At 38.6% G+C, this 25,396-nt stretch overlaps 2 protein-coding genes across 4 annotated transcripts in view; one reads left to right on the top strand and one right to left on the bottom strand.

The window, feature by feature from the left end:
* Positions 1-25,396, top strand: part of CENPP (centromere protein P) — a 235,608-nt gene that overhangs the window by 166,203 nt on the left and 44,009 nt on the right.
* The window catches only part of ECM2 (extracellular matrix protein 2), a 40,500-nt gene that overhangs the window by 7,093 nt on the left and 8,011 nt on the right, over positions 1-25,396 (bottom strand). Inside the window, exons 2-9 of one of the 3 annotated variants that reach the window (XM_013966189.2) lie at positions 23,198-23,510; positions 20,273-20,461; positions 17,116-17,700; positions 14,760-14,875; positions 12,652-12,787; positions 7,093-7,250; positions 4,788-4,927; positions 956-1,282 (exon numbers count right to left, since the gene is read on the bottom strand). In XM_013966189.2, coding sequence (XP_013821643.1) covers positions 956-1,282; positions 4,788-4,927; positions 7,093-7,250; positions 12,652-12,787; positions 14,760-14,875; positions 17,116-17,700; positions 20,273-20,461; positions 23,198-23,486 — 1,940 coding nt within the window. In that variant the 5' untranslated portion in view covers positions 23,487-23,510. The remainder of the gene's footprint in view (positions 1-955; positions 1,283-4,787; positions 4,928-7,092; positions 7,251-12,651; positions 12,788-14,759; positions 14,876-17,115; positions 17,701-20,272; positions 20,462-23,197; positions 23,511-25,396) is intronic. The other 2 variants (XM_005684161.3, XM_005684160.3) reach the window with 2 other exon arrangements.

Raw genomic sequence — 25,396 nt, forward strand, 5'->3', positions numbered from 1 at the left:
TTGTTACCCCTAAGGAAATAACAGATGCAAGCAAGCCTCATCATGAGTTAAAAAAAAAAAAAACAACCATTGGTTCAGTGGTGGAGGAGAAAGGTTATGATGGAGATATCACACCATTGCCACCTATATCCCACCAAAAGTGGGATATTTTATGCCTCATGATGAAACACAATAAGAACCATATGGCACAACCTAGAAATTATCTTAGCCAAAAAAATTATACTCTGAATATTTTAAAGCCCTCCCCATCCCCACCACTTCCCCTATAAACTTGACTTTTTGTTTTATTTTTTAAAAGTTTGTGTTTGGAATTTTAGAGATAGGTAAAAGAATAAAGAATATAATCTTCAAAGACAGGACCACAGAGCTCAAGGATCTGTTACCCTCATTGGCTGCACTAAGAAAGTGTCCCAGGTTAATCTTGAGACATTCATACTTTTTAGGCAGGGGGGATGACTCAGTCAGCAAACAGAACACACACAGAGAAATGTGTCCTCAGAAGTGAAGAAACTGAGTTTTAATAAATGTTTTCAGAATTTTGTTTTCAGAAAAATCTAGATAGAAGCAAGCAATTTTAATGTTTGCATACACTTAAGTTTTGTGCTCTACAGATCAGTGTGTTTGAAATCACATATGGAGGTAGGAACAGCACCATAACCTGTGGCCTTGAAGTCTCACTTGAAAGTGTCTCTAAGATTCTAGATATTATGTAATCATACTCTATTTTTTTAAAAATTTACACGGAAGTTTTCAAACATAGAAAAGTAGGGAAAAAACTATAATGAATCCTTAGTAGTTATCATCCAACTTCAACAATCATTAACAATTGTCAGTGTTGTTTGATGCAACCTCTTGTCAGTTTTTCTTTAAATTCCAGACATTATGTCATGATCATTTAATCGTATTTTGTCACCCATGACAATTTAAATGGATACTTGAGAAAGTGAAAACTTACCGTATCTTGTTGTTGTTCAGTCTCAGGAAATGTAGTGCTTTCATTTCTTGTACCCCAGGTGGTATAGATTTTAATTCATTATGATCCAGAAACAGCTCTCGCAGAGAATGGTAAGCTCCATAGAAGGAGACTCGGTCTATGCCATCGTCCACAAGCTTATTAAATGACAGGTACAGGTATTCCAAGCCTGGTTCCATGTGACCAAACACATAGCCAGGGATGCGTTCGATCTGGTTCCCGATGAGTACAAGGTGCAGCAGCGACTTGGGTAGATAGGAGGGGACATGGTAGAGCTTGTTGTACGAGAGGTCTATCGATTCTAGATTTCTAGAAGAGAGTAAACAATGTGGGTGCGTCAGGGCAGTGACTGTTAGCTCCAAGTTTTGACAAGCCAGTCAGGATGCTTGTCTGCTTTCGTGCCAGTGTTTAGTAACGATTCCCAGTAGAAGTGTGGCTATATGGTGGCTAGCTGCAAGGTTAGTGCTCTTACCTGGATAACAGCTGCTTGAGTTCTTGTCTTATGGAGAAGCACCAGAGTTGAGAGAGAAGAAGCTCATATCCTAGAGGTAATGCTGAGACCCAAAGAGGGCCCACAAATATCTCTGAGGCATAACTTATATTGGAAATAAAGTCCAAAGTTCTAGCTGACATCAAAACCCTATCCCTACAATCATCTTTGGTTCTAGCAAGGAAGTAGCAGTAAGAGGTTTGTGCATTCTTCTTCCATATTGATCTGATAACTTGCGATCTGGGACTTGGGATAAGAATGAGGGATCTAGAAAAAGTTAATAACCAATAAGAAGATCTGGGAAATGTGGTGAACTCCCTGGCCTTTTTCAGGAGCCTCACCTGCAGCTTCTGCCCACCGCATGAAGATATTTCACTTGCTGAAGACTCAGTTGCCCTGCCACTGCCACATCCTGCTAAACCTAAAGGGCCCTCAAGGTCTCTTTTCATCTCTGTCCTGCTTCTGAAACATGCCTATCCCCACGATGCTACTCAAATCCCTCATTCCCTCACGACATGACTTCAGATCTGCTCTGATGGCACCTGCTGCCGGAGCCTGACCCTGCTTCCCTGTGTAGCTAATCATCTCCCTCCTGACAGGCAAGGCCTCGACACTTTGCACTTCCCTGAGAGCTACAGCCTGAGACCATTGATTCCTCTCAAGGAAAATGGGCTCTGTTTTTTGCTTCCTCTATCAGGTCATGCATTCTTCAGTCTCTTTTGTAAGACTTGAGATAGAGAAATAGTATCAAGGAATGAAGACAGTGTGGTATGGAATCTAATGGTGAGGGAGGAGAAAAAAGGAGAAGGGCAGCTTCCTTCCTTACTGTATTGTTATTGTTGTCTCTAAGTCATCTCTGACTCTTTGTGACTCCATGGACAGCAGCACACCAGGCTTCCCTGTCCTTCACAATCTCCCAGAGTTGGCTCAAATTCATGTCCATTGAGTCATCTTATTCTCTGTTGTCCCCTTCTCCTCTTTCCTTCAGTCTTTCCAATGAGGGCTCTTCACATCAGGTAGCCAAAGTATTAGAGCTTCAGCTTCAGCATCAGTCCTTCCAATGAATGTTCAGGGTTGATTTTCTTTAGGATTGACTGGTTTGATCTCCCTGCTGTACAAGCGACTCACAAAAGTCTTCTCTAGTACCATAATTTAAAGCAGAAATTCTTTGTAGCTCAGCCTTCTTTATGGTCCAGCTCTCACATCCCTACATGACTACTGGAAAAACCATAGCTTTGCCTATACAAATGTTGGTTGACAAAGTACTGTCTCTGCCTTTTAGTACGCTGTCTAGGTTTGTCATAACTTTCCTTCCATAAAGTGTCTTTTAATTTTCTGGCTTCAGTCACAGTCTGCAGTAATTTTGGAGCCCAAGAAAATAAAATCTGTCATTGTTTCCACTTTTTACCCTTCTATTTGCCTTGAAGTGATGGGACTAGATGCCATGATCTTAGTTTTTCAGTTAGAGCTTTAAGCCAGCTTTTTCACTCTGCTCTTTCCCCTTCATCAAGAGGCTCTTTAGTTCCTCTTCACTTTCTGCAACTAGAGTTATATCATCTGCATATCTGAGGTTGTTATTTCTCCCAGCAATCTTGATTCCAGCTTGTGATCCATCCAGCCTGGCTTTTCACATGATGTACTCTGCATATAAGTTAAATAAGCAGGATGACAGTATACAGCCTTGACGTACTCTTTCCCGATTTGGAACCAGTGCATTTTTCCATGTCCAGTTCTAACTGTTGCTCCTTGATCTGCATCCCGGTTTCTCAGGAGGCAGGTAAGGTGGTCTGGTATTCCCATCTCTTTAAGAATTTTTCACAGTTTGGTGTGATCCACATAGCCAAAGGCTTTAGTGTAGTCAATGAAGCAGAAGTAGATGGGGTTTTTGGAATTCCCTTGAGTTTTCTAAGATCCAACAGATGTTGGCAATTTGCTCTCTGGTTACTCTTCCTTTTCTAAATCTAGTTTGTACATCTGGAAGTTCTCAGGTCACATACCGTTGAAGCCTAGCTTGAAGGATTTTGAGCATTACCTTGCTAGCATGTGAAATGAGCAAATTGTATGATAGTTTGAACATTCTTTGGTATTGGAATGAAAAACTGACCTTTTGCAGTCTTGAGGCCACTGCTGAGTTTTCCAAATTTGCTGGCGTATTGAGTGCAGCACTTTAACAGCATTCTCTTTTAGAATTTGAAATAGCTCAGCTGGGATTCCATCACATCCACTAGCTTTGTTTGTAGTAATGCTTCCTAAGGCCCACTTGATATCACACTCCATGATATCTAGCTCCAGGTGAGTCACCACACCATCGTGGTTATCTGAATTATTAAGACCTTTTTTGTGCAGTTCTTTATATTCTTGGCATCTTCTAATCTCTTCTGCTTCTGTTAGGTCCTTGCCGTTTCTGTCATTTATTGTGCCCATCTTTGCTTCAAATGTTCCCTTGGTATCTCCAGTTTTCTTGAAGAGATCGCTAGTCTTTCCCATTCTGTTGTTTTCCTCAATTTTTTTGCTTTCCCATTCTGTTGTTTTCCTCTGTTTTTTTGCATTGTTCACTTCAGAAGGCTTTCCTATCTCTCCTTTCTATTCTCTGGAACTCTGCATTCAATTGGGTATATCTTTCCTTTTCTCCTTTGCCTTTTGCTTCTCTTCTCAGCCATTTGTAAGTCCTTTTCAGACAACCACTTTGCCTTCTTGCATTTCGTTTTGGGGGAATGGTTTTGGTCAGCACCTCCTGTGCAGTGTTACAAACCTCTGTCCATAGTTCCTCAAGTACTCTGTCTATCAGATCTAATCCCTTGAATGTATTTGTCACCTCCACTGTATAATCATAAGGGATTTAATTTGCATCATACCCAAATGGCCTAGTGGTTTTCCCTACTTTCTTCAATGTAAGCCTAAATTTTGCAATAAGGAACTGATGATCTGAGCCATAGTCAGCTCCAGGTCTTGTTTTTGCTGACTATATAGAGCTTCTCCATCTTCAGCTACAAAGACTATAATCTTCTCTGCGGGTAGAGGATTATCAAACAGTTCATGACTGCCTGTGAGGTCAACAGACCAGCACAGTGATCAGACCTTGGGTCATGCTGCTTGGGCTTGGCACTTGTATATTGTAGGTTATCCATAGCAGCAGTGACCATAGCTATCCTAACATCAGTTATATCATGAACAATTTGAACTCTGCAAATAACCAAGTTTTTGGTAGGGGGAGGTTCACTAAGAATGCTGTCATCTTCCTCATTCACTCATTTTCATACCCTGTTTAGTAATGGCAAAGGAAAAGAATTCATCTATGAACATCAAATTGTAGCATGTACTTACTCTTGATTTATCCAGGCTAAAGGAGCAATTCTATTTTCTTCAATTTTATTATAACGTAATCCAATGACATTTATCTTTCTGGTATGATTAAAAGAAATTTCAGTTATTTCTTCAATTTGGTTATTTTCTAGGTATAATTCCTATAATTAAAAGAAAAGACTTATTTTTCTTCATATTACTTGATATGATAAATATATTCAATTTCACAGAATTAAAATATATTCAGTTTCACAGAATTAAAATCATATTATCAACTATTGTCATTAGTGTTAGTTAATGAGAGAGTCTTGCAGCTGTTCCAAATGAGTTAATTTTTTACATTGTCAGATTTTCTAGCTAGCAAAATAAAGTGTACTGTCTGTCCTGGTTATGGAATTAAATGAATTTAATTATTTTTAACTATAAAATGATATGATATAGCATATCATGATGATTGCATAAAGCTTTCTAATTTATAAAACTTATTCACATAAATTATTTCATTTGGGCTTCAAAGACCTAGAAAGTAGAAAATAGGTAGAAATTATCCCCATCTAGTAGTGAAAAAACTCAGGCCTGGAGAGATGGCAAGGTGTTTGCAAAGTTAAACAGCTGATACATGAGAGAAATTCATGCTGGCTGGCCCCAGCTTAGAGTCATCCTGTTTCCTGCCAGTCCATGCTGTCTGTAATTTTTTTAGGCTCACATTTTTTAGGTTTGTTTGTATTATAATTTCTTTAATTAAAAGTTCGTTAAGAGCCTTCATTTAACATCAAGGTGAAGTTAGAACTATTAGTAAGTTGTCAATAGCTAGCTGCCTTCAAGTTAAATTCATTTGACTTTGCAAGGAATTTGTCACTCAGAGATCTTGTTGGAATTCAGAAGTATGATTTTTGTATATATATTTGGAGGAATTCCTATTGTAGTAATTTCCTCTCTTTGTCGTTTAATTTTGGTGTTGTTGGAAGTGTGTAAAGTAAATTTTAGTGTTCTGCTTCATACCTATTTAGGGGTGAACTATATTAGTGGCTCCTAAACTTGATTGTAGGTTAGAATCACTCGTCAGCTTTTTAAAGTATAAATTCCAACTTAAATTAACAGCACGCTCATTTATACATTGAAACTGCAGGTGTGAAGTGGTGCGTTGAAAGTGTTCAGAGTGTATGTACATGCATGGACAACAGCTCCCAAGAAGCTAGTAAGAGGGTCTCTGGAAAGAGAAACCAGGGATGGGAGTGTCAGACATGGAATGGAGACACACTGCTCTTTTGTACTATTCAAGTGTTGTGTGTATGCGTTTTACTGTGTGCATGCATTATCTATTTAAAATTTTATTTTAAAAAAACCCAATAAATTGTTGACCCCATTCTCCAAAGGACCTGATTTAGCATGTCTGGTATAGGCCCCAACATCTGTATTTGTTTAGAATCCAAGTAATTCTGAGATAAAGCTAGGTTATGAGTGCAACCGCAATTTTTACAGTTTTGGTAACTTCTAAATGCCTGTCTTAATGTACAAATAGGAAGAAGAGGAAGCGTGGTGGCTGTGTAGCAGCCGTATCAGATTGAGATTGATGGTCCTCTTTTGGCTCACTGGGTTCACAGCCATATGAAGCTTCATCCTGCTGGCTGATTGTTTATGGGACAAATATAGAGCTCAGAGGAAGTAACCTAAGGGTCACCTGAATCTGCTAAACCTCAGTTCTTAATGTGGAAAGTCAGGGTGTACACTTAGCAGGGAAGTCCCCACCAGAGTACCCCCATAGTTAAGTGTGTTCTGTGTTGTAGCAAGGGAGACCACACACTTGGGCCGCAGGAAATCCATCCAGAGGGGACGGACACAGGACAGTGTTAGTCAAAACTAGTAAGCTGTGAGAAGTGAGTGAGGAGTGGACTACTGGCACAGTTAGCAGCCTTCTTTGCAATTCTTATCCATCCTTACAGGGTCACTGCTAGCCCAGGTGGGCCTCTGAGTGGAACAGACTGGGATGAACATCACATTTCCAGTTTGAGATAGTTTAAACTACTTTGCAAATCAAGGTGCTTTTTGCAAGTTGTACTTTCTGTTTGAACTTTCAGTTCATCTTCCCTATTCTCTCCCCAAGAGCTGTCAGTAAGACCAATTTTCACTTTACCAAGATTCTCTACTAGTAGTAATAATTCTGACTCATAATTTTGTATTGTTTGAAAACAGTGCTCAAATTTTTTTATAGCACCAGAACTACTCAGTTTAATATGCATCACAATAATCTTTTAAAATACATTGTTTGTTTTGTCATTGTGTGCTATATTTAAAATATAAAACATTATAAGGAAAATATTGGTACCTCAATAGAAGCAGGAAGACCTTGTGGTATAATTCTAAATTTATTTCTTCCCAGACGCAGGTAGGATAGGCTCTTCAAAGGTTTGAAAGCTAAGGAATTGACATTGGTTTCACTGAGATTGTTTCCTTCCAATTCTAAAGTGACCAATTGATTTAAGTCTATAAAAAAAATTATTGTGATATTATGATTTAAAAACATGCAGTTTCTATAGGGTTTCAAAATTTCATGTGAGATGTTCACTTTATTAGCTATGACTAATGTTATAGCTTCTTTCTTTGAATTCCTCCCATAGAGCCTTTTCCCAAGTACTCTTCACATTTGCACAACAAATGTTCAGTTCAGCCAGGACTCAGTGCTGAATGCATGGTCCAGAAGAGACAGGCCTGTCAAGAAATCACTGTTGTGTTGTATGATGAAAGTTTGTAACCCTCATACAAAAGCCAAAAAACACCACCAAAAAGAAAGAAAGAAAATTATAGGCAAATATCACTGAAAACCATATGCAAAATAACTTTAACAAAATACTGGGAAACCAAATTCAATAATACATTAAAAGGATCATATACTGTAATCAAGTGGGACTTGTTTCAGAGATGCTAGAATGGCTTAATAGCCACAAATAAATCAGTGTGATACACCACAGTAACAAATTGACAAATAAAAGTCATATGATCACCTCAATAGAGGCAAAAAAAACTTTTGACAAAATTCAATATCCATTTATGATAGAGACTCAACAAAGTGGGTACAGAGGGAACATCCCTCAACATATATGACAAACCTACAGCCAATATCATACTCAACAGTGAAAAGCTCAAAGCATATCCTCTAAAATCAGGAATAAGACAAGGATGCTCAATCTTACTGCTTTTATTCAACATAATGCTGGAAGTCCCAGCCATAGCAAGCAGACAAGGAAAAGAAAGGAATCCAAGTTGGGAAGGAAGAAGTAAAATTGTCACTGTAGACAACATGATACTATATATATAGAAAATTGTAAAGACTGCCTCCAAAAAACTATTACAACTAGTATGTGAATTCAGTAAAGATTCAGGATACAAAATTAATACACAGAAATCTGTCAAGCTTCTGTACACTGACAGTAAACTTTCAGAAAGAGAAATATTAAGAAGACAGCCCCATTTCCACATCAAAAAGAATAAAAACTTAGGAATAAATGTAAACAAGGAGGTAAAAGACCTGTACTCAGAAAACTATGAGACACTGATGAAAAAAATGATTGAAGGCAACACAGACAAATGGAAAGATATGCCATGTGCATAAACTAGAAGAATTAATACTGTTAAAATTACTATACTGCCTAAAAAGACAGTCTACAGATTCAGTGCAATCCCTATCAAAATACCAATGGCATTTTTCACAAAACTAGAACAAATAAGTGTAATATTTGTGTGGAAATGCAGAAGATCCCAAGTAGCCAAAACAATCTTAAGAAAGAAGAACAAAGCTGGATATATCACACTCCCTGGTTTCAGGCTATAGTACAAAGCTACAGTAATTGAAACAGTGTGGTACTACCACAAAAACAGACCCATAGACCAATGGAACAGAATAGAGAGCCCAGAGATAAACCCACACATTTATGGTCAATTAATCTTTGAGAAAGAGAGTTAAGAATGTACAGTGTGGAAAGGAATGTTTGTATAATGAACAGAAGTCAAAAGAAGGAGGTGGGGGAACAAGACGCCACACAGAGGGCCAATGAAATATTTGCAAAGACAGATAGGTATGAAATGGTGGCATAACCAAGGAGGTCCAGGGAGTGTAATGCAATGGGTGGTTCCTTTTTTCAGGACACAGAGGGAGCACTCTTGCCTGGTAAACCCTCAGTCTTTGAACAAGGGAGTTACAGCAGTGAATTCCCATTGCAGTGTTCACTTCCTGGCAGAGTGAAGCCAGATGGACATTTTGAAAGAATGACTAAAAATTCCACACATTCAGATTGAGCTACCAAGAAAGGCCTTTATACAAACAAGTTTCTTTCTAAATTGTTTCTTCAGGTCTCTGGAATGGTATGACCAAATCAATTGGAAACTTAGAGGAGAATGGACAGCTCAGCAGTGATGATACCCAGAGGCATCTGAGTCAGACACTCAGGGTGTAACTTTGGAGTTTGTTCAGTGGCCAAAATTTTCAGAATAGCGGATGTTTTCATATTCAATTTGAGTCATGGATATTGTACTGATATGCTCTGTGCAACTTAGATCCTACTCTTAGGCATACAGAGAAGTAAGACATAGTCTAAAGTGAAAACAAAAGACGCTGCCATCACAAGTACCTCATAGGTTTTAGAACATGACAAGGAGAAGATGGCAGTGTAGACTTGAGGGGTACGGAGGTGTGAGTGGGGCTAGACTCTCAAGATAGCATAGGTAGAAATGGGAGGGTGAGGCACCCAGGTGAACGCATGGAGGTATGAACCCACATGGTTGTGCTTAGGAGGAGGAAAGAGATCAGCTCTAGAGTGGCCCATCTGTAAGAGAGGATGAAGGTTGTGGAGAAGACAGAGGTAGGCTGGACAGGGCCTTCATGCACCAGAAAATAAGGTCTGACTTTCCTTCTGGGCCACGAGAAGCGTCTGAACAGGGAACAGCGTGACAAAATACTAATCTGCTGGTATTTAACATCAACTGAAGGGCAGAGAGGAAGTATGGAGGCCAATTATTAAATTATGATACGTGATTCTATTTCTTTACATAACCAATTCCACAACTAAAGATACTGAGAATCCAAGCATATTTATCTAGAACATAGCTGAGGTTTTGGAATGGAGAATTTTTTTCAGAGAAAAATAGGTAATAGAAGTAGACTAGTGGTTATTACATGACCTCACAAGAGAGAGAAACACAATAATGCAAATTCATGATCTTATGCATTAATTTACAGTTATTCTGAGTGGATAGCCACACACCATCATTGCTAGAAATGACACCATGATCATGGATTTTGGTTTGTTGTCATCATTAATACAGACGGGAACATTTTTTAGCATGTCTTGTTTTCTTTTGCTCTCCCCCCCTTCTATCTTCACCTTCCCTTTTGATGTTGTTTAGTCACTAAGTCATGTCCAACTCTCTTGCGATTCCATGGACTGTAGCCCACCAGGCTCCTCTGTCCATAGGATTTCCCAAGAAAGAATACTAGAGTAGATTGCCATTTCCTTCTCGAGGGGATCTTCCCAACCCAAGGGTCAAACCCATGTCCCCTACATTGGCAGGCAGATTCTTTACCACTGAGCTGCCAGGGAAGCCCCACCTTCCCTTTAAAGACCTTCCTTTCCTCTAGAATGGGTATGCAGGTCTCCTGGTGGATCCTGGATGGCCTCCTAGCACCTTGGCATAGCATGTATAGCTCTCCGTTGTGTGGTTCCTTCTCATCTTTTCACATCATCTTTTGTTCTTCACTCCTTATCATAGCCTTGCATCTAAGATTTATGAAACTGAATGTTTTTCCCATAGCATCCAGATTGTTTTGTTTTTTTGCACTTTTACATGTATTACTTTCCATGGATGGCTGTCTTTCCCACTTCCCTGGAACTATACATTAATATATAAAACCTGGAAAGGTCATGAGGGAGGTAACAGAAGTGCTGCAGGCCACCGATAGTCAAGCCAGGGGCTTCCAGCCAGGAAAGCAGTGTCACAGCACTGGCAGTGGCCTTTGTTTGGGGCTTGCCTTGCTCACTGCCAGCCAGCCTGACCATCCACAACAGTGGAACTCACTGGAGCTGAAAGCCACAATGGCTCCAGCAGTTGAAAGAAAACTCAGTACCAAAGGCGCCAACACTGGAGCAGAACTAAGAAGCCAATACCGAAGGACCAGCACTGGAGTGGGGCTAAGAACGCAGGCTAAACAGAAGAGGAGCCTTCAAGACACAAAGCCTGCAGAGGCTTCTCTGGGCAAGATGACAGTGCAGAGCCTCCTCACTGGCCACTGCAAAGAGGTGAGGCATATGAGGTACTCAGACTGTGGAGATGGGCAGGGGAGGCCAGGCCACCCTGGACCACAGTTAGCCCTCTGGGAATACGGAAACTTTTTCATGAGGGAGAGGTGCATGTGAGTGGAGAAGCAGTTACAGGAATGTGAGAGAGCACTTTCCAAACAAGGACTTACAGCATGCCGTTTTGATAGCTCCGCTAGAAATACCATCTCACATGTCATTCACATGTAGCCCATTAGTACACTTGTCCTAAATTGTGTTCCTTTGGTGTGTTTCACCTAGCAGCTAGAAGTTGAACTTTCTTATGTCTTTTCCATATGGCAAAAGCCCTTCAAATTTGGTTTGTTAATGTTTTTCATGTGTACCCTGAAATCCATCTGGAAATAGAGTATTTCCATAACTCTGTCATCCTCAGATTTGGCAATTTTCGTTATTGTTTTTTTCCCATCACCAAAAGTGTTTTGTCCTTATGAATTTTTTTGAGGAGTAAATTCCCCATTTTAAAGGAATAAAGGTTGGGTGATCAACAATAACATCATAAGTATAGTTCAAATCAAATAAACAAAAAATGTTAAGCACTATACCTCTATACCTCAAGAGCTACACTAGACTGTTAGGAAGATAAAAAGAAAAATTAGACCATCTTTGTCTTAAAGAAGCATATAATCTAATCAGCAACATTAGCTAGAATTCTTGAAAAGGCAAATACTACCTTATTTATGTTGAGTTCATACTATATGACAACCTCAGTTATCCAGCTCAGTCCAGAAATAGTCTTAAGAGTAAATTCCAGTTGTATCAAATGTACAAAATGTGGGGCAGCTTCACTTCAGCCCATCCATGGGAAATCCAGGCTGACATGGCAGCCACATACCCATGCACATCATTTGTCTTGCCTTGTGTGGCACATGTACCTCGATAACACACAAGTGCCAGAAGTGACAGAGCAACTCTCAGGGGAACAAGACTATTAAAGCCAAGGTGACTGCCATATATAGTGCATGTGCTAAAGTTTATGTTTACTTTGATTTTAGAATAGCCCCTCAAAACCTCACATAGTATCCCCATTTACTTATATTTTATATATGATTCTCATGTGCCAAACCATGACATGTTAAAATAGCAAAATGTTTGGATGTAGTGGAATTGTGGATGGGATATATTGAGCATCTAAGGATGATAAAAGAGACCATTTAAACAAGCCATGGTATTATCACCATTAACACCATTGTGTTATCACCAATACCAAAAACTTTAGTACAAATACAGGATGAAAGCACATGGCTATTTGGGGAATGTTAGTATAACTCTTAGGATATTATGGATTTGTAGTTCAGTTATTGTATTATAAATGATGAAAACCTGAAATCATTGAAAGTTTATTTATAGAATACTTTTTAAAGGCAACAGGCAGTTTAAAATACATTTTTTAAAGTTTCACCAATCAATAGTTAAAATAAGTTTTATCAGCTTAAATGGTAACATGAACTAAAAAATTTTTATTAGCTATTCATTTAGCAATATTGCAAATAAAATTTCCATACAACTATAGAAGAAAGATTATAAGGACGCATGTCATAAAGTCAAATGTTAAGTACCTGATAAACTTTCTTCATCAATAACCTGCAGCTTGTTCTCATTGATTTTGAGTTCTTCTAATGTAGACGGTAGTTCTGAAGGAATCGTTACCAAATTGTTTCCATCCATATTTAAGCGCATTAAATTCTTTAGAAACTTAAATAAAGGCAAATCTCAAAATTACTTTTTTATTTTGTCACAGAAATGCAGTCATATATATTATTTAATAGTCAGTTTGCAGTAGTTACTAAAGTGTCACAAACTTTCAGTTTATTCAGGCTTAGGCATGAATCCCCAATTTTCCCTTCCAGATAGATGTTAATCCTGTTAACAGCATTTATTCCCTGGTATTTTCAGCAAACCACATTTGGTGATTTTGTATCATACTCATCCATATTTTTACTGTGACTTTAGTAATCAGGAGAAAGTTCCTATCACCACTGGACCAGCCATATTTTCCTAGATCTTATGTTTTCACCTTCTCAGCAGTAGAGTCAAAATTTATTAAATCATGCAATAATCTGAATCTATCATCGATACTAAAAAGGTAGCAGTTTGAATCCTTTCAATGTGTTTGTAAACCTCAGTTTTCTATCTGTACTAAGCAGAAACAGTCATGAAATAGCACTAACTATTATGGAAATTTATCAAAATTAAATGCCACAAATATCACAAACTATTTCTATATGGTACCCAAACTGTTTTGACAGTCTGGAGAGTGTATTTCCACATTTGTAGTTACATGTTTGTTGGCCAAACTAGCCCCCACTACCAAAGTTGCAGAGTGATTTACTTCAAAGTTGCTCAAAGTCAGTTTCAGCAGTTTGGAAATGAGGTAGAGAATCCCAAAACAAACAAATAAAAAAAGTTATTTCCTACAATGTCCTCTTTTTTGATCAAATAGAGAACATGTACAAGTCCCAACTATTGTTCTGTCAGAAGGACAACTAGCATGAAGCAGGACTCCAGGTCTTTCACACGAATGTGGACACCAAGTGTCTGGAACTCTCTCGTCTGCAGCCCAGAATGTAAATAAGAACCAGGACCTGAGCTTGTAAGAGGCCAGTGACTTATCCAAAGAGTGGAAGAAAACCATCCAAGGGGATAAAGTTTGACTTCCTGGCATGTAACATGTTTTACTTGGGCTTCTTTAACCACACACAATTTTGAGTATTTGTTTGCACATACAAATTCCTCCTTTCTTCTGCCTTTGTTTTTCGGAAAGTCCTTGATACTCTCTTTTCTCCCTTTTAGAAAAAAAATTTAGTTAAATCTGATTCTTTCCAAAGTTTACTCTATGCTTTTCTCTTTCCCTCTCTGCCCAACCTATCCCCAAGCTAATTTTCTTCTGAGCCTCTTTGTTCTTGCAGAACCCCACGTGCTGAAGTATTCTTTTCCAGATTTTGCAGATTGCACAAAATAAGGAAGCTTTGTTTTGCTGGCCTGAAAAAGTTAACAGTTTCTAAATAAGCTTTCCTTTTCCCCCAGAAATACCTCGCATACTAAGAGACCATATTTCAACATGTTTTCAGGTACCTGGGAAGAAACTCTTCCATAAATTCTAAACATTATTTTTGTCATTGATGCTACTGTGGGTGCGTTAAGGACAAAGCATAGAAAAAAACAGAAATTTGTAAAACAACCAAGTATATTCAAGATACAACTTGGATACAGTTTAGGGATATCAGAGAAGAAACTTTCTTTGACAAAAACTCCTTTAAACATTTTACTGGGACTTCTTTGATGGTGCAGTGAATAAGAATCCACTTGCCAGTACAGGGGATATAGGTTCAATCCTGGTCCAGGGAGATCCCACATGCTGCATGGCAACTAAGCCCATGCAACCACTGAGCCTGTGTTCCAGAGCCCACAACTGCTGAGCCCATTGCTGCAGCTGCTGCAGTTGGCATGCCTACAGCCTGAGCTCTGCAACAAGAGAAGCCAGCACACCACACAGAGTCGCCCCTGCTCACTGCAACTAGAGAAAAGCCTACATGCAGCAACAAAGACCCAATGTAACAACAAAAAAGAACATACATTTCTTTCCTTCTCCATCTCCACCCATTATCAGTGCAATTAATGAGAAAGCCATCCAAGTAGACTTTTAGAAATCATAGAACATATTTACCTTGAATGCTTTTGGACCTATGCCTGAAGAGGTGATATTATTTTTGCTCAGATCAAGCCTTTCCAAATTCGGTAATCCATTAAATGCTTCATCCGGAATGGAGGTGATGGAATTGCCTAGGACACACAGCAATTATGTATTAGGCCTACATGCCTGTAAATACATATATACATGTACATGCATAGATAGCAAAAGAGAAAGCTTTATCTGGAGGAAAACACAGTCCTTATAGCAAGGACAATGTTATATAATAAATGAGGATTTAGGAAAAAAAAAAAAAGACTGAGACTAGACTATTACATACGGTCAAAATTTTCACTCTAAGGACCTGTCTTGCTCTAGTACATCATGTTTAGATGAAGCTGCTTAAAACAGCCAGAATGTGGTTTGCCAGACAATTCTGTTAGCAATATGCATTTTACAACAAAGATGTGTTATGGAAGGTACTATAGAAACTGAATTTTATAGTTCTTCATATTTTCCTATTGACACTTCTTAGACCCTGGACCAGAAATATTTTTTAATGAAATCTCGGGCAAGTAACTTACCTTCTCCAAGCATCAGTTTGCTCTAAATAAGAAGTTTGGGGAGATTATTTCTCAGATTGCTGCCAGATCTAATGTTAAAATTGTATGACTTCAATCTATAGAAGTACCTGCAATGCTTTAATTTATGGGGTTTTGTTTGACATTTAGTTAAGTATAGTAGTCAGTGACTTTAAACCCAGAGAATGAGCTTAACGGAAATGGTGGTGATTTAGTTGCTAAGTCATGTTCAACTCTTATGACCCCATGGACTGTGACCTGCCAGGCCCTTCTGTCCATGGGATTCTCCAGGCAACAATACTAGAGTAGGTTGCCATTTTCCTTCTCCAGGGGATCTTCCCAACCCAGGAATCGAACCCATGTCTCCTGTGGCTCTTGCATTGCAGGTGAATTCTTTACCACTGAGCCAATAGGGAAACCCAAGAAATGGCGAGTACTATAAAAACCATGTGGTAGCTTTCTTATAAAACCAGGACAGTGTAACTGAGCACACATCATCTTTCATAAGATTTTCAAGCTTCACAGATTGTTTGTCTAATGGCAGAGCACACCTAGCAGGCAGGCTACAGAAGGAGGGGGCATTGCTGAAAAAGGAAGCTCTCGGCATAAGAGTAATTCCTTAGGAGATCATATAAGCCTGGCATCAGGAAGGCCATAATACCTGAGGTGTCCTATTGTAGACTGGCTGTCCTGACTAAGGAGTCAGGCTGTGTCAGTTGAGTATTTATATGATCATTTATTATTTCTGTGGTAGTTTATTTCTGTTACTTCTCCCAAGACACATCTGAAACCCCACTCAGATTCTCTCAGCCCTCCATCTTAAGAGCCATCCCCAGCATGGGCCTTATTGCCAAGACTCATTCACTGTCCCAGTCTCCACACCAGCCAGCCTCACACACATATCTGTCCTGCCGGTCCTCTACTCAGAGCTCTTCGTGACCCTTTAAGAACATGAGCAAATGGTCTGGATCACGTCCTGCCTACCAAGTAGCTAAAACCAGGGGGAAAGCAACAGGAACACTGTGTTATTGCTGGAAGGAGTCTCACAGCCATTTTAAGGAAGTCTGGCCATTTCTTATAAAGGTAAACCTGCTTTTACTGTATCGTTCAGCAATCCACTCCTGGGTATATACCCTAGGAAAAAGAAAACTTAAGTCCACACAAGCATCCATATATGGATCTTTATAGCAACTGTTGCATAATTGCCCCAAACTGGAAATAATCCAGATGTCCTTCACTTGGTACATGTGGTCCATCCAGACAATGGAATACCATTCAGAAGTGAGGAGGAGCAAGTTGTTGTTGATAAATGCAACAACCTGAATATCCCTCAGGAATTTTTAAGGTAAGTAAAAAAGTCCAACTGAAAAGGCTCCACACTATATGCATTTCTGTGGCATCCTAGAAAAGCTACTCTAGAGACAGAAAACATCAGGGCTGGTGAAAGAAGGGACATGAGAGAATTTGGTGAGGTGATGAAAATGTTATACCTTGAATGTGTGACTGTATGACTGTATGCATTTGCCAAAACTTAAAGAATAACACGCTAACAGTTTTTTTTACTGAATATAACTTATACTTCATAAAGCTGATTTTAGAAAAAAAGTCAACGGGACATCATGATTTAGAGGAATTTGCATTATACCTGATGGTGCTTTTCTGTAGTAAACACTTATCTCTTCTGCAAAGTTTTTATATTTGAAGATTATAAAATTAATCTGTTGGGGTCCATTTATATTATGAAATTAAAATATCACATTCATAGGGCAATGAGAGGTAACCACAGAATCAAACAGACATCCACATCTTACCTGTGAGCTCCAGACTTGTTATCTCTGGTGATGTTAGCGGTGGTATTTGTGTGAGGTCAGCGCTGATACAGGAGATGGTTTTGTAGGACAGAGAGCAACTGCTTGGCAGAGACGGTATGCCTCTAGGGGTAGCTGGGATTGGGAGTCGAGGGGGCATCCTGAACGTGTCTCCTCTGATGGTCTCATCCTCATCCTCATCTTCATCGTCTTCCTCATCTTCATCGTCTTCCTCATCTTCATCGTCTTCCTCATTCTCCCTTGCTGGGTTTCTGTGTTGATGGGCCTGCGTCCCCTCCTCTTCAGGCCTCTGCTCTTCCCCTTCTCTGCTCTGTCCCTCATTGGTAGGTCTCCCCCAGTCTCCAGGTCTAAAAGTCTTTTTCTTTTGCTCCCTATTTTCATCTTGTTTGACTTCTTCATCCTCCTCAAATTGAAGTTCCTCTTTTCTCAGTGCTCGATTCATTTCCACCCAAGGAGGTGACTGTTGCTTATGAGGTAAATTGGTAGGTTCTCTTTGTTCTGAAGAATCACCAGAAAATTCAGTTCTATCATTTAATGCTGTACCACTGAGTAGCAAATAGGAGGCTACTGACCACAAGAGAACACAGCAAGGGCAAGTTGTGGTATTAATGAAAGGAAAAATCATAGTGAAAATTAGGTTAGTAAATATTATTCCCTCCAGGAATATGAGTGCAATTTAAACATGAAATGCATCTTGTAGTTTTTGCTTGAAAATTTTAGTAGAAATAAATAAACTTTCTTTGTGTTTTATAAGATGTTATAGGCAATTCTTGTTTGCTTTGTGAGCCTTATTTTACTAAGGTATCATGCTATCTGGTGAATAAAGAGGGAATAATATTACCATATGTTACGCAGTCCTATTGTGATATTATAAAATAATCAGATGTAATACCTTTATAATAGATACTGTTCAGTTAATTGGGGTTAATAATGTAAGAATTTGTACACTGTCAGACATAAAAACATGAAGCAGGTGTATATTTTACTTGTTTATGATAATGAAACCAGCTTTTATTATATTTGTCTGGTTTTCTTTCAACTCCATGTGCCTAAAAGTATCCTCTGAAATTCAGAATTGTAGAAAATCCTCTTCTCTTTTCCTCCCACTCTGTACTTAAATCATTTTTACTGCTTGAGATCTATGGAAGATGTCCTGTACTTAAATGATATTTTCTTAACCTAGACATATGCACAGAGTATTTTTAGTATTTCATGATGATAATATAATATATTATAGTAGAAAGTTTATCTACATTTGTATTTAACTGTTATTATCTTTGGCAGAGAGCAGGGAAGACTCGATACAGACCAGACCCTCTGAATGAAGAGTTTTTTAGGGAAAAATAAGCTCAGTACATAGATTTTCTTTCATCAAAATATAAAAATTTACTTAATCATTTCCATGATTTTATTTAATACCATACGTAAATCACCCCAAAAAAGAACTCAAAATATAATTATTTGAAATAATTACTTGAAGTTTCAATTCAGTATATATTATAAAGTCTGTGAGTTATTTTTTTCACATCTCTTGACAAACATGCAAAAGGAGAATAGGAAAAAATTAGCAAAAGGAAACTAAAGCTATCATATTGAAACATTTAAAATCTTTCCTGTGTATCCAAGTTTATTTTTCCAAAATAACCACAGTATTTCAAGAATAATAGTTCAAGTCCTTTGAAAAATATCTGAGAATTTCTGGATCTTGCTTTTATAAACCTTGTGTTTCATCTCCCAAGGTACCAGTTTCATTAAACACTTTTATTTTCTAACACCTTTGTTAAAGTTATATTATCTTAGTAAAACAGTTGGTGCTTAGTCACTCCATTGCATCCGACTCTTTGCAGCCCTTTGGACTGTAGCACACCAGGCTCCTCTGTCCATGGGATTTTCCAGGCGAGAGTACTGGAGTGGGTTGCCATTTCCTCCTCCAGGGGAATCTTCCCAACCCAGGGATCAAACCTGCATCTCCAACGTCTCCTGCATTGCAGGCGGATTCTTTACCCAATGAGCCATCAGAGATTCTCAAAGAAGTTGGTATTCTACACCAAATACAGTTCCTAAATGTCCTGAAGTTCTTCTTGGAAGGAGACTTCCGTGGATAGCTACCCTGTGATCATCCTGTGTGTGTGGAAACAGTCTACCTTAATCATAGGCAACAGATAACATCCCTATTCCCTATCCCTTCCCATCAAATTATCTAACACACATTTATTTCATAAGCTACTGACCAGGCTTTTCTTGAAGGAATCCTGAGCCTCCCTCTTGAGAGTCCTCTATCCTATCAGTCTCATAGGATAAGGGACAGTGAGCTGCCAACAAAACCTCATAGCATAATCTTTCTCTGCACAGCAGTACCACAAAAGAAATCCACTGCTCTTGGGCCATGGCCTTTATTTCCCAAGTATTACCTGAGCAGTCATAACTGCACATAGACTGAGAGAATCATCTAGAGAGGATAAAGCCCTTTATCATCCCCCCTTTCTTCACCTTGAGTTCTCTATTTGGGTTGATAACTGTAAGTGCATTGAGTTGAATTGAGACAACGCATATAAGGAACTAAACAGAGCTCTTCACACCTACTAAGAATGTGGGAGCTGTTTACTGTGTAAATTCTGTCACTCCATCTATAATGCTGAGAGTCAAATGTGGAATGTGATCTGGGCTAAGTTCAAATTGAGCTAAAACTCTAAAACCACTGTCTTTTATTTCTCTCCTCTGATATAATCTCCCAAGTAATTTCCTTGTTTATCATTACTGTGCCAATATTTAAGTACCCTGCTGACTAGTTTATCATAATTTAAAATTTAAGATAAGGACTTTTATGGTGGTCCAGTGGCTAAGACTACACTCCCAGTGCAAGGGACCCAGGTTTGATCCCTGGTCAGGGAATTAGATCCCACACACTGCAACTAAGAGTTTGCATGCCATGACTAAAAAAGATCCCTCATTGCAGGAACAAAGACTAAAGAACCCACCTGCTGCACCTAAGACCTGGCGCAGCCAAATAAACAAGTACGTTTTTTTAAAAAGAAATATCCTTTAAAAAAATAAAATTTAAGGTAGTAATGAAATAAAAGCAAATGAAAGTTAAAGACTAAGTCACATGTGATATTTTGTTTGGGCTAAATATTTGTACCAGTATCAGAGCAGACAGGGCAGCATTCTCCTTCAGGTATAATTGTTTGGGGGCACATCTGAGGGTGGCACTTGGTCTCATCACAAAGGACTTTTCCATTCAAGCAGAGACAGGTAGTACAGGGCTCCGGAGACCACACAGCTTTGTTATACATGATCATCCCATTTGCCAAACAGTGTCCTTTCTTTCCTAGAAGAGAACAGTAACATTTAAATTCCTTGTCTGATCACTAGCACCTTTGAATGGAAGTGAGCCCAGTGTGAAGCCCAGAGTGATAGAGCCACACAAGAATAACATTATATGTTCATTCATACATAGGGTAAAAGTATCTTACACATGTAACCCCTTGAAGTGCTTTTCACATGTACTCTCAAGCCCTCTTACTTCTCTGAGTGAACCTGAGTGGACCTCCTCATGGTAACTTGACTCTAAATTGTACTTTCCATCCTGCATCTGTCAGGATGGCTGAGCTATATAATGGCGACAAATAACCTTCAAATCTCAGTTATTTCTTGTTCATGCTGGATATCCAATGTAGATATTGTTTGTCAAGACAAACGATAGGCTACGTCTCCAAGCAGGCTACCCTGATGGCCACAGCAGTGGGAATGTGAGATTGCAAATAACACACAAGCTCTAAAAGTATCTAATTACATTGAACCAAGGCAAATTATATGGCTACATCTAACTTCAGAAGAGAAAAAGCAGTATAGTTCCATCACATGCCAGATAGCGGAGAACCAGAGCAGCACTAATGATGAGCCAGCCCACACTGTACCCTTCCCAGTGTGCAGATGGAGAGGTGAAGTTAGGCTATATGCTTGTGGTGCTTCTGGCATTGAAGTCTCAATGATACATTGCAGCTATCTCTGTTTTAAGAATTGTTGTGTTGTTGAAATACAGTTCTAATACCCTTTTAAAGTGCACAGTATGGTGGGTTTTAGTATCTTATTCTCTCTTCAAACATGGATAAGTGTGTCAACTAAGCAGGCCATTAGACAGCCAATTTGAATATTAGAGGTGATGTTTTCCTTCTAATCCTAATGTTAGTCCTGATAACTCTTCTCCATTTGATGAGCCACTGTCCCAAGTGAGAGCTCACATCTGTCTCCTTCTCTCCCACACCACTGTGTTAGCCCTATTCATCTCTAGGTTTATATCCAAGGGAACAGGGATTCAGATAGAAACTTGTACACAAATATTCATAGCTGTCCTATTCACAGTAGCCAAACGGTGGAAACAGCACAGTTATCCATCAGTGGATGACAGGATAAACAAAACATGGTGTTTCTCTGCAGTGAAATATTACTCGGCCATAAAAAAGAATGAAGTACATACTACATGAGTGAACCTTGAAAACACTAGGCCAAGTGAAAGCAGTCAGACATAAAAGGCCATGTATTATAGGATTCCTTTCATATTAAATATATAGAACAGACAAATTCATAGAGACAGAAAGATTAGTGATTGCCAGGGACTTGCTGGGGAGGGGTGGGTAGGAGAAAATGGGGAGTACGTGCTTTATATGTATGCAGTTCTCTTTTAGGGTAAAGAAAATGTTCAGGAACTAGGTATTGGTGATGGTTGTACAATATTGTGAATATACTAAATGTCACTGAATTGTACACTATATAATGGTTAAATGATAAGTTTTATGTTATGTGTATTTTATCACAATTTTTTAAAAGTCTGTTTTCCAGACTACTGAAAAACATTTTAGGACAATTTAGAAATGTTTAGTATACATTGTCTATACTTTACACACATCACCCTATATTGTATATTTTTAAAACAGATTTGAGATCACATTATCCATATTGCTTTTCAATCTTTTTCTTTTCTGTTATTATAGCTTAGATATCTTTCCACATAATTAAAGAAATTGACTTCATCATTCTTTAAGAGTTATGGGTACACTATAATTATCATTTTAGATTCCCTGCCTTGAAACTCTTTCTTCTCTCCAATCATGTTGTAAATATGACCTAAATTGTCTATTTTCATCATAATTGTATGTTATTTCTCTTAGCTTCATGGAAATAACATCATTTAAAAGTATTTGGTTCTCTTGAGACAAATATGAAGTATTGGTCACAGAACATTATGTGGTAATATTTTCTTTTGTCTTCTGAGACTTTTATGTAATGATAACATACGTATAATATAATTACTTTTTCCTTCCAAACCTGGAAAAATGCAGACCATTACATATTAGTGTTTAAAATGCCTGATTGAAATCTTTGGAAGAATTTCCAATCTTTTCAAACTTTAAAAATTTAAAAATTCAGGAAAAACATTCTGTAATTTGATCTATATAAAATAAATTCAATGGCTTAACTTCATATTTGGTTGAAAATATTTAATAGCCATGAGTTCATAGACTCATCTGAATCATTTATTTCTATATCCTAGATAACCTATCGTGATAAATGACACATGTATTACTATAGTAGGATTGAAGTGAAGTGAAGTCACTCAGTCGAGTCCGACTCTTTGCGACCCCATGGACTGTAGTCTACCACACTCCTCCGCCCATGGGATTTTCCAGGGAAGGGTATTGGAGTTGGTTGCCATTTCCTTCTCCAGAGGATCGTCCCGACCCAGGGATTGAACCCAGGTCTCCCGCAATGTAGGCAGATGCTTTACCATCTGAGCCACCAGGGAAGTATAACTATTTAAAATACATGGCATAGTAAACAGACTGGAAATAATAAACCAAATAGTCTAAGTATGGTTTTATAAATATAGTTGTGGAATAAGTAATGTTTTTTTTTCCGATAATTTTATAAGTATATTCTATAAATGATTTTTTAACTTCTTCAAAATTTATCTTTATAGATTAAATTAAAAGATAATAACTTTAGTTTTTAAAAATTTTCTTCACGGAGCTTCTCTCTCTCTTCCCCTCTCCTAATATTTTCTTACCTGGTAACACATTATAGCTTGATTCCACTCCAGGAACACTTAAAAAAGATTCAAATTTTTCCTCAATACTGTAATCCAAGTTAATTATGGGAAGTTTTGCTGCAGGTGTAACTGTCTTCATCTGTTGAATTCCAAGCTGTCTAACAGATCTGTGGGTGGGCAAGGAACTTTTTCTCAGTCTTCTATAATATGTCTTCCTTCTTTGCCTCCTAGGAGTTTCTTCATTTTGTCCAAAGTCAGTTTGAAAAATGAGAAGTAGAAGAAAACAGTACAGGCTTGAAAACTTCATGCTTTCTTTTTCACCATTTGATTCCTAGGATGAAAATGAAACAGGATTTTGGAGTTAGTGACTAAATTTTTTACCTCTGAAAGTTGGCTTATAATTGCCTATATCCCTCAGCAGCAAGTCTTTGAGAAATAAAACATAGATATATGGGCTCAATGCTATACTATTACTGCTAAGTCAGAATTTAGAATTTTTCTGTCAGAATCAAAGGTTTTTGTTTTTGTTTGGCTGCACTGGATCCTCGCTGCTGCGTGGAGGCTTTCTCTAGTTGCAGGTGAGCGGGGGCTACTGCTCATTACAGTCTTGTAATGAGTCGCACAGGCTTATCATTGTGTTGGCTTCTCTTGTTGCGAAGCACAGGCTCTAGGTGCTCAAGCTTCAGTAGTTCCAACACACGGGCTCAGTAGTTGTGGTGTGCAGGCTCTAGGGAAGTTGTGGCTCGTGGGCTCTAGAGTGCCAGCCCAGCAGTTGTGGGATGCCGGGTTAGTTGCTCCTTGGCATGTGGAATCTTCCTGGTCCAGGGATCTAACCCATGTCCCCTGTATTGGCAGGCAAATTCTTACCCACCGTACCACTGTGGAAGTCCAAAGAAATTTTAGTATTTTATCTTTATCTTTATAGACCAGGCATGAGCAAACTTCTGTCTATAAAGAACCAGATAGTAAATATTTTAGGTTTTACAGGCCATGCATTCTTTGTCATAACTACTCCACTCAACTCTTGTAATATGGGAGTAGACAATATGTACGCAAGTGGGTGTGGCTGTGTTCCTATAGAACTCTATTTACGAAAACAGGCAGTAGGTCAGACTTAGCCCCTAGGCAGTAATTTGGCAGCCCCTTTCTGGACCACTGTATTGTAGGTTTCCAGAGGTTACTTGGGAGATTTCTCTCCACCTGTCTGCCAAGTCATTCTGTGACTAACGTCATCCACAACTGATTTTCCCAGCTCTTCTGTTCTATTCTTTTATTCTCTAGTGTTACAATTTTCTTTGTTGGGAAGGAAGCAGCATAATTTCATCATATAAGAATAATAGCAAACTAATACCAGTTATAAAGAGGTAAGAGAGACAAAGTAACTTTTAATCAGCTGGTCTTAAGAGCAGCACAGGCATGATAAAGCTGAAAAACATATTTGAGAAATGAACACTTTTTCAGACCATAAACATGGAGTAGCTCAAAACAGAAATCTCTGAGAGGGGGAAAATCCAAATTAATCTCCTGCACGCTGCCTAGAGGGAGTTCCTTCCCAAGCTGAAGCCAAAGGTGAAGACCCAAGCAGAGCCTCACAATCTCCCAGAGCTGAAGAAACAAAACCTGGGGTCCCAGAGAGGCAAGAATTTGCAGAGCAGAGCACAGAGAGGTGAGAGCAACCCTGAGAAAGCCTTCCAAAGATGCCAATTCTTCAGCTGAGTACTGATTAACACATTTGTTTGAGTAGACTACTCAACACTGAAGAAAGAACTACCACGAATGACAAAAAAAAAAAATTCTTTGGGCTAGAAAAGACCAGGCAGACTCTGTGTGTCCACCAGTCATAGTGGAGAACCTGTACTGCAAAGGGCATCAGGCAGAATGCTCAGAAGGGCATTGGTACATCAAAGAAAACACTCTGGGCTAATGGCTGATCTGATCACATTTAACAGAACTGAACAGCAAGCCTTCTGGAAAGGATCAAACTATATGCAACAACTTAACCATGTCCCAGAGCACCCAGCAAGGGTTGGGAAAGTCAGCAAAAATTTAACAGGCACAAAACAGGAATTGTTGACCCATAATGATGAGGAAAATCAATCTATTGAAACACATCCATAGCACAGCTGACATAATTATTAAATAGGTCATTAAAAGATATAAAAACTTTAATTTCAAAGTTGTTAAAACTATAATTTGTATGTTCAGGAAGGTAGAGGA

This window comes from Capra hircus, chromosome 8 (assembly GCF_001704415.2).
Source record: "Capra hircus breed San Clemente chromosome 8, ASM170441v1, whole genome shotgun sequence".
Lineage (NCBI taxonomy): Eukaryota > Metazoa > Chordata > Mammalia > Artiodactyla > Bovidae > Capra > Capra hircus.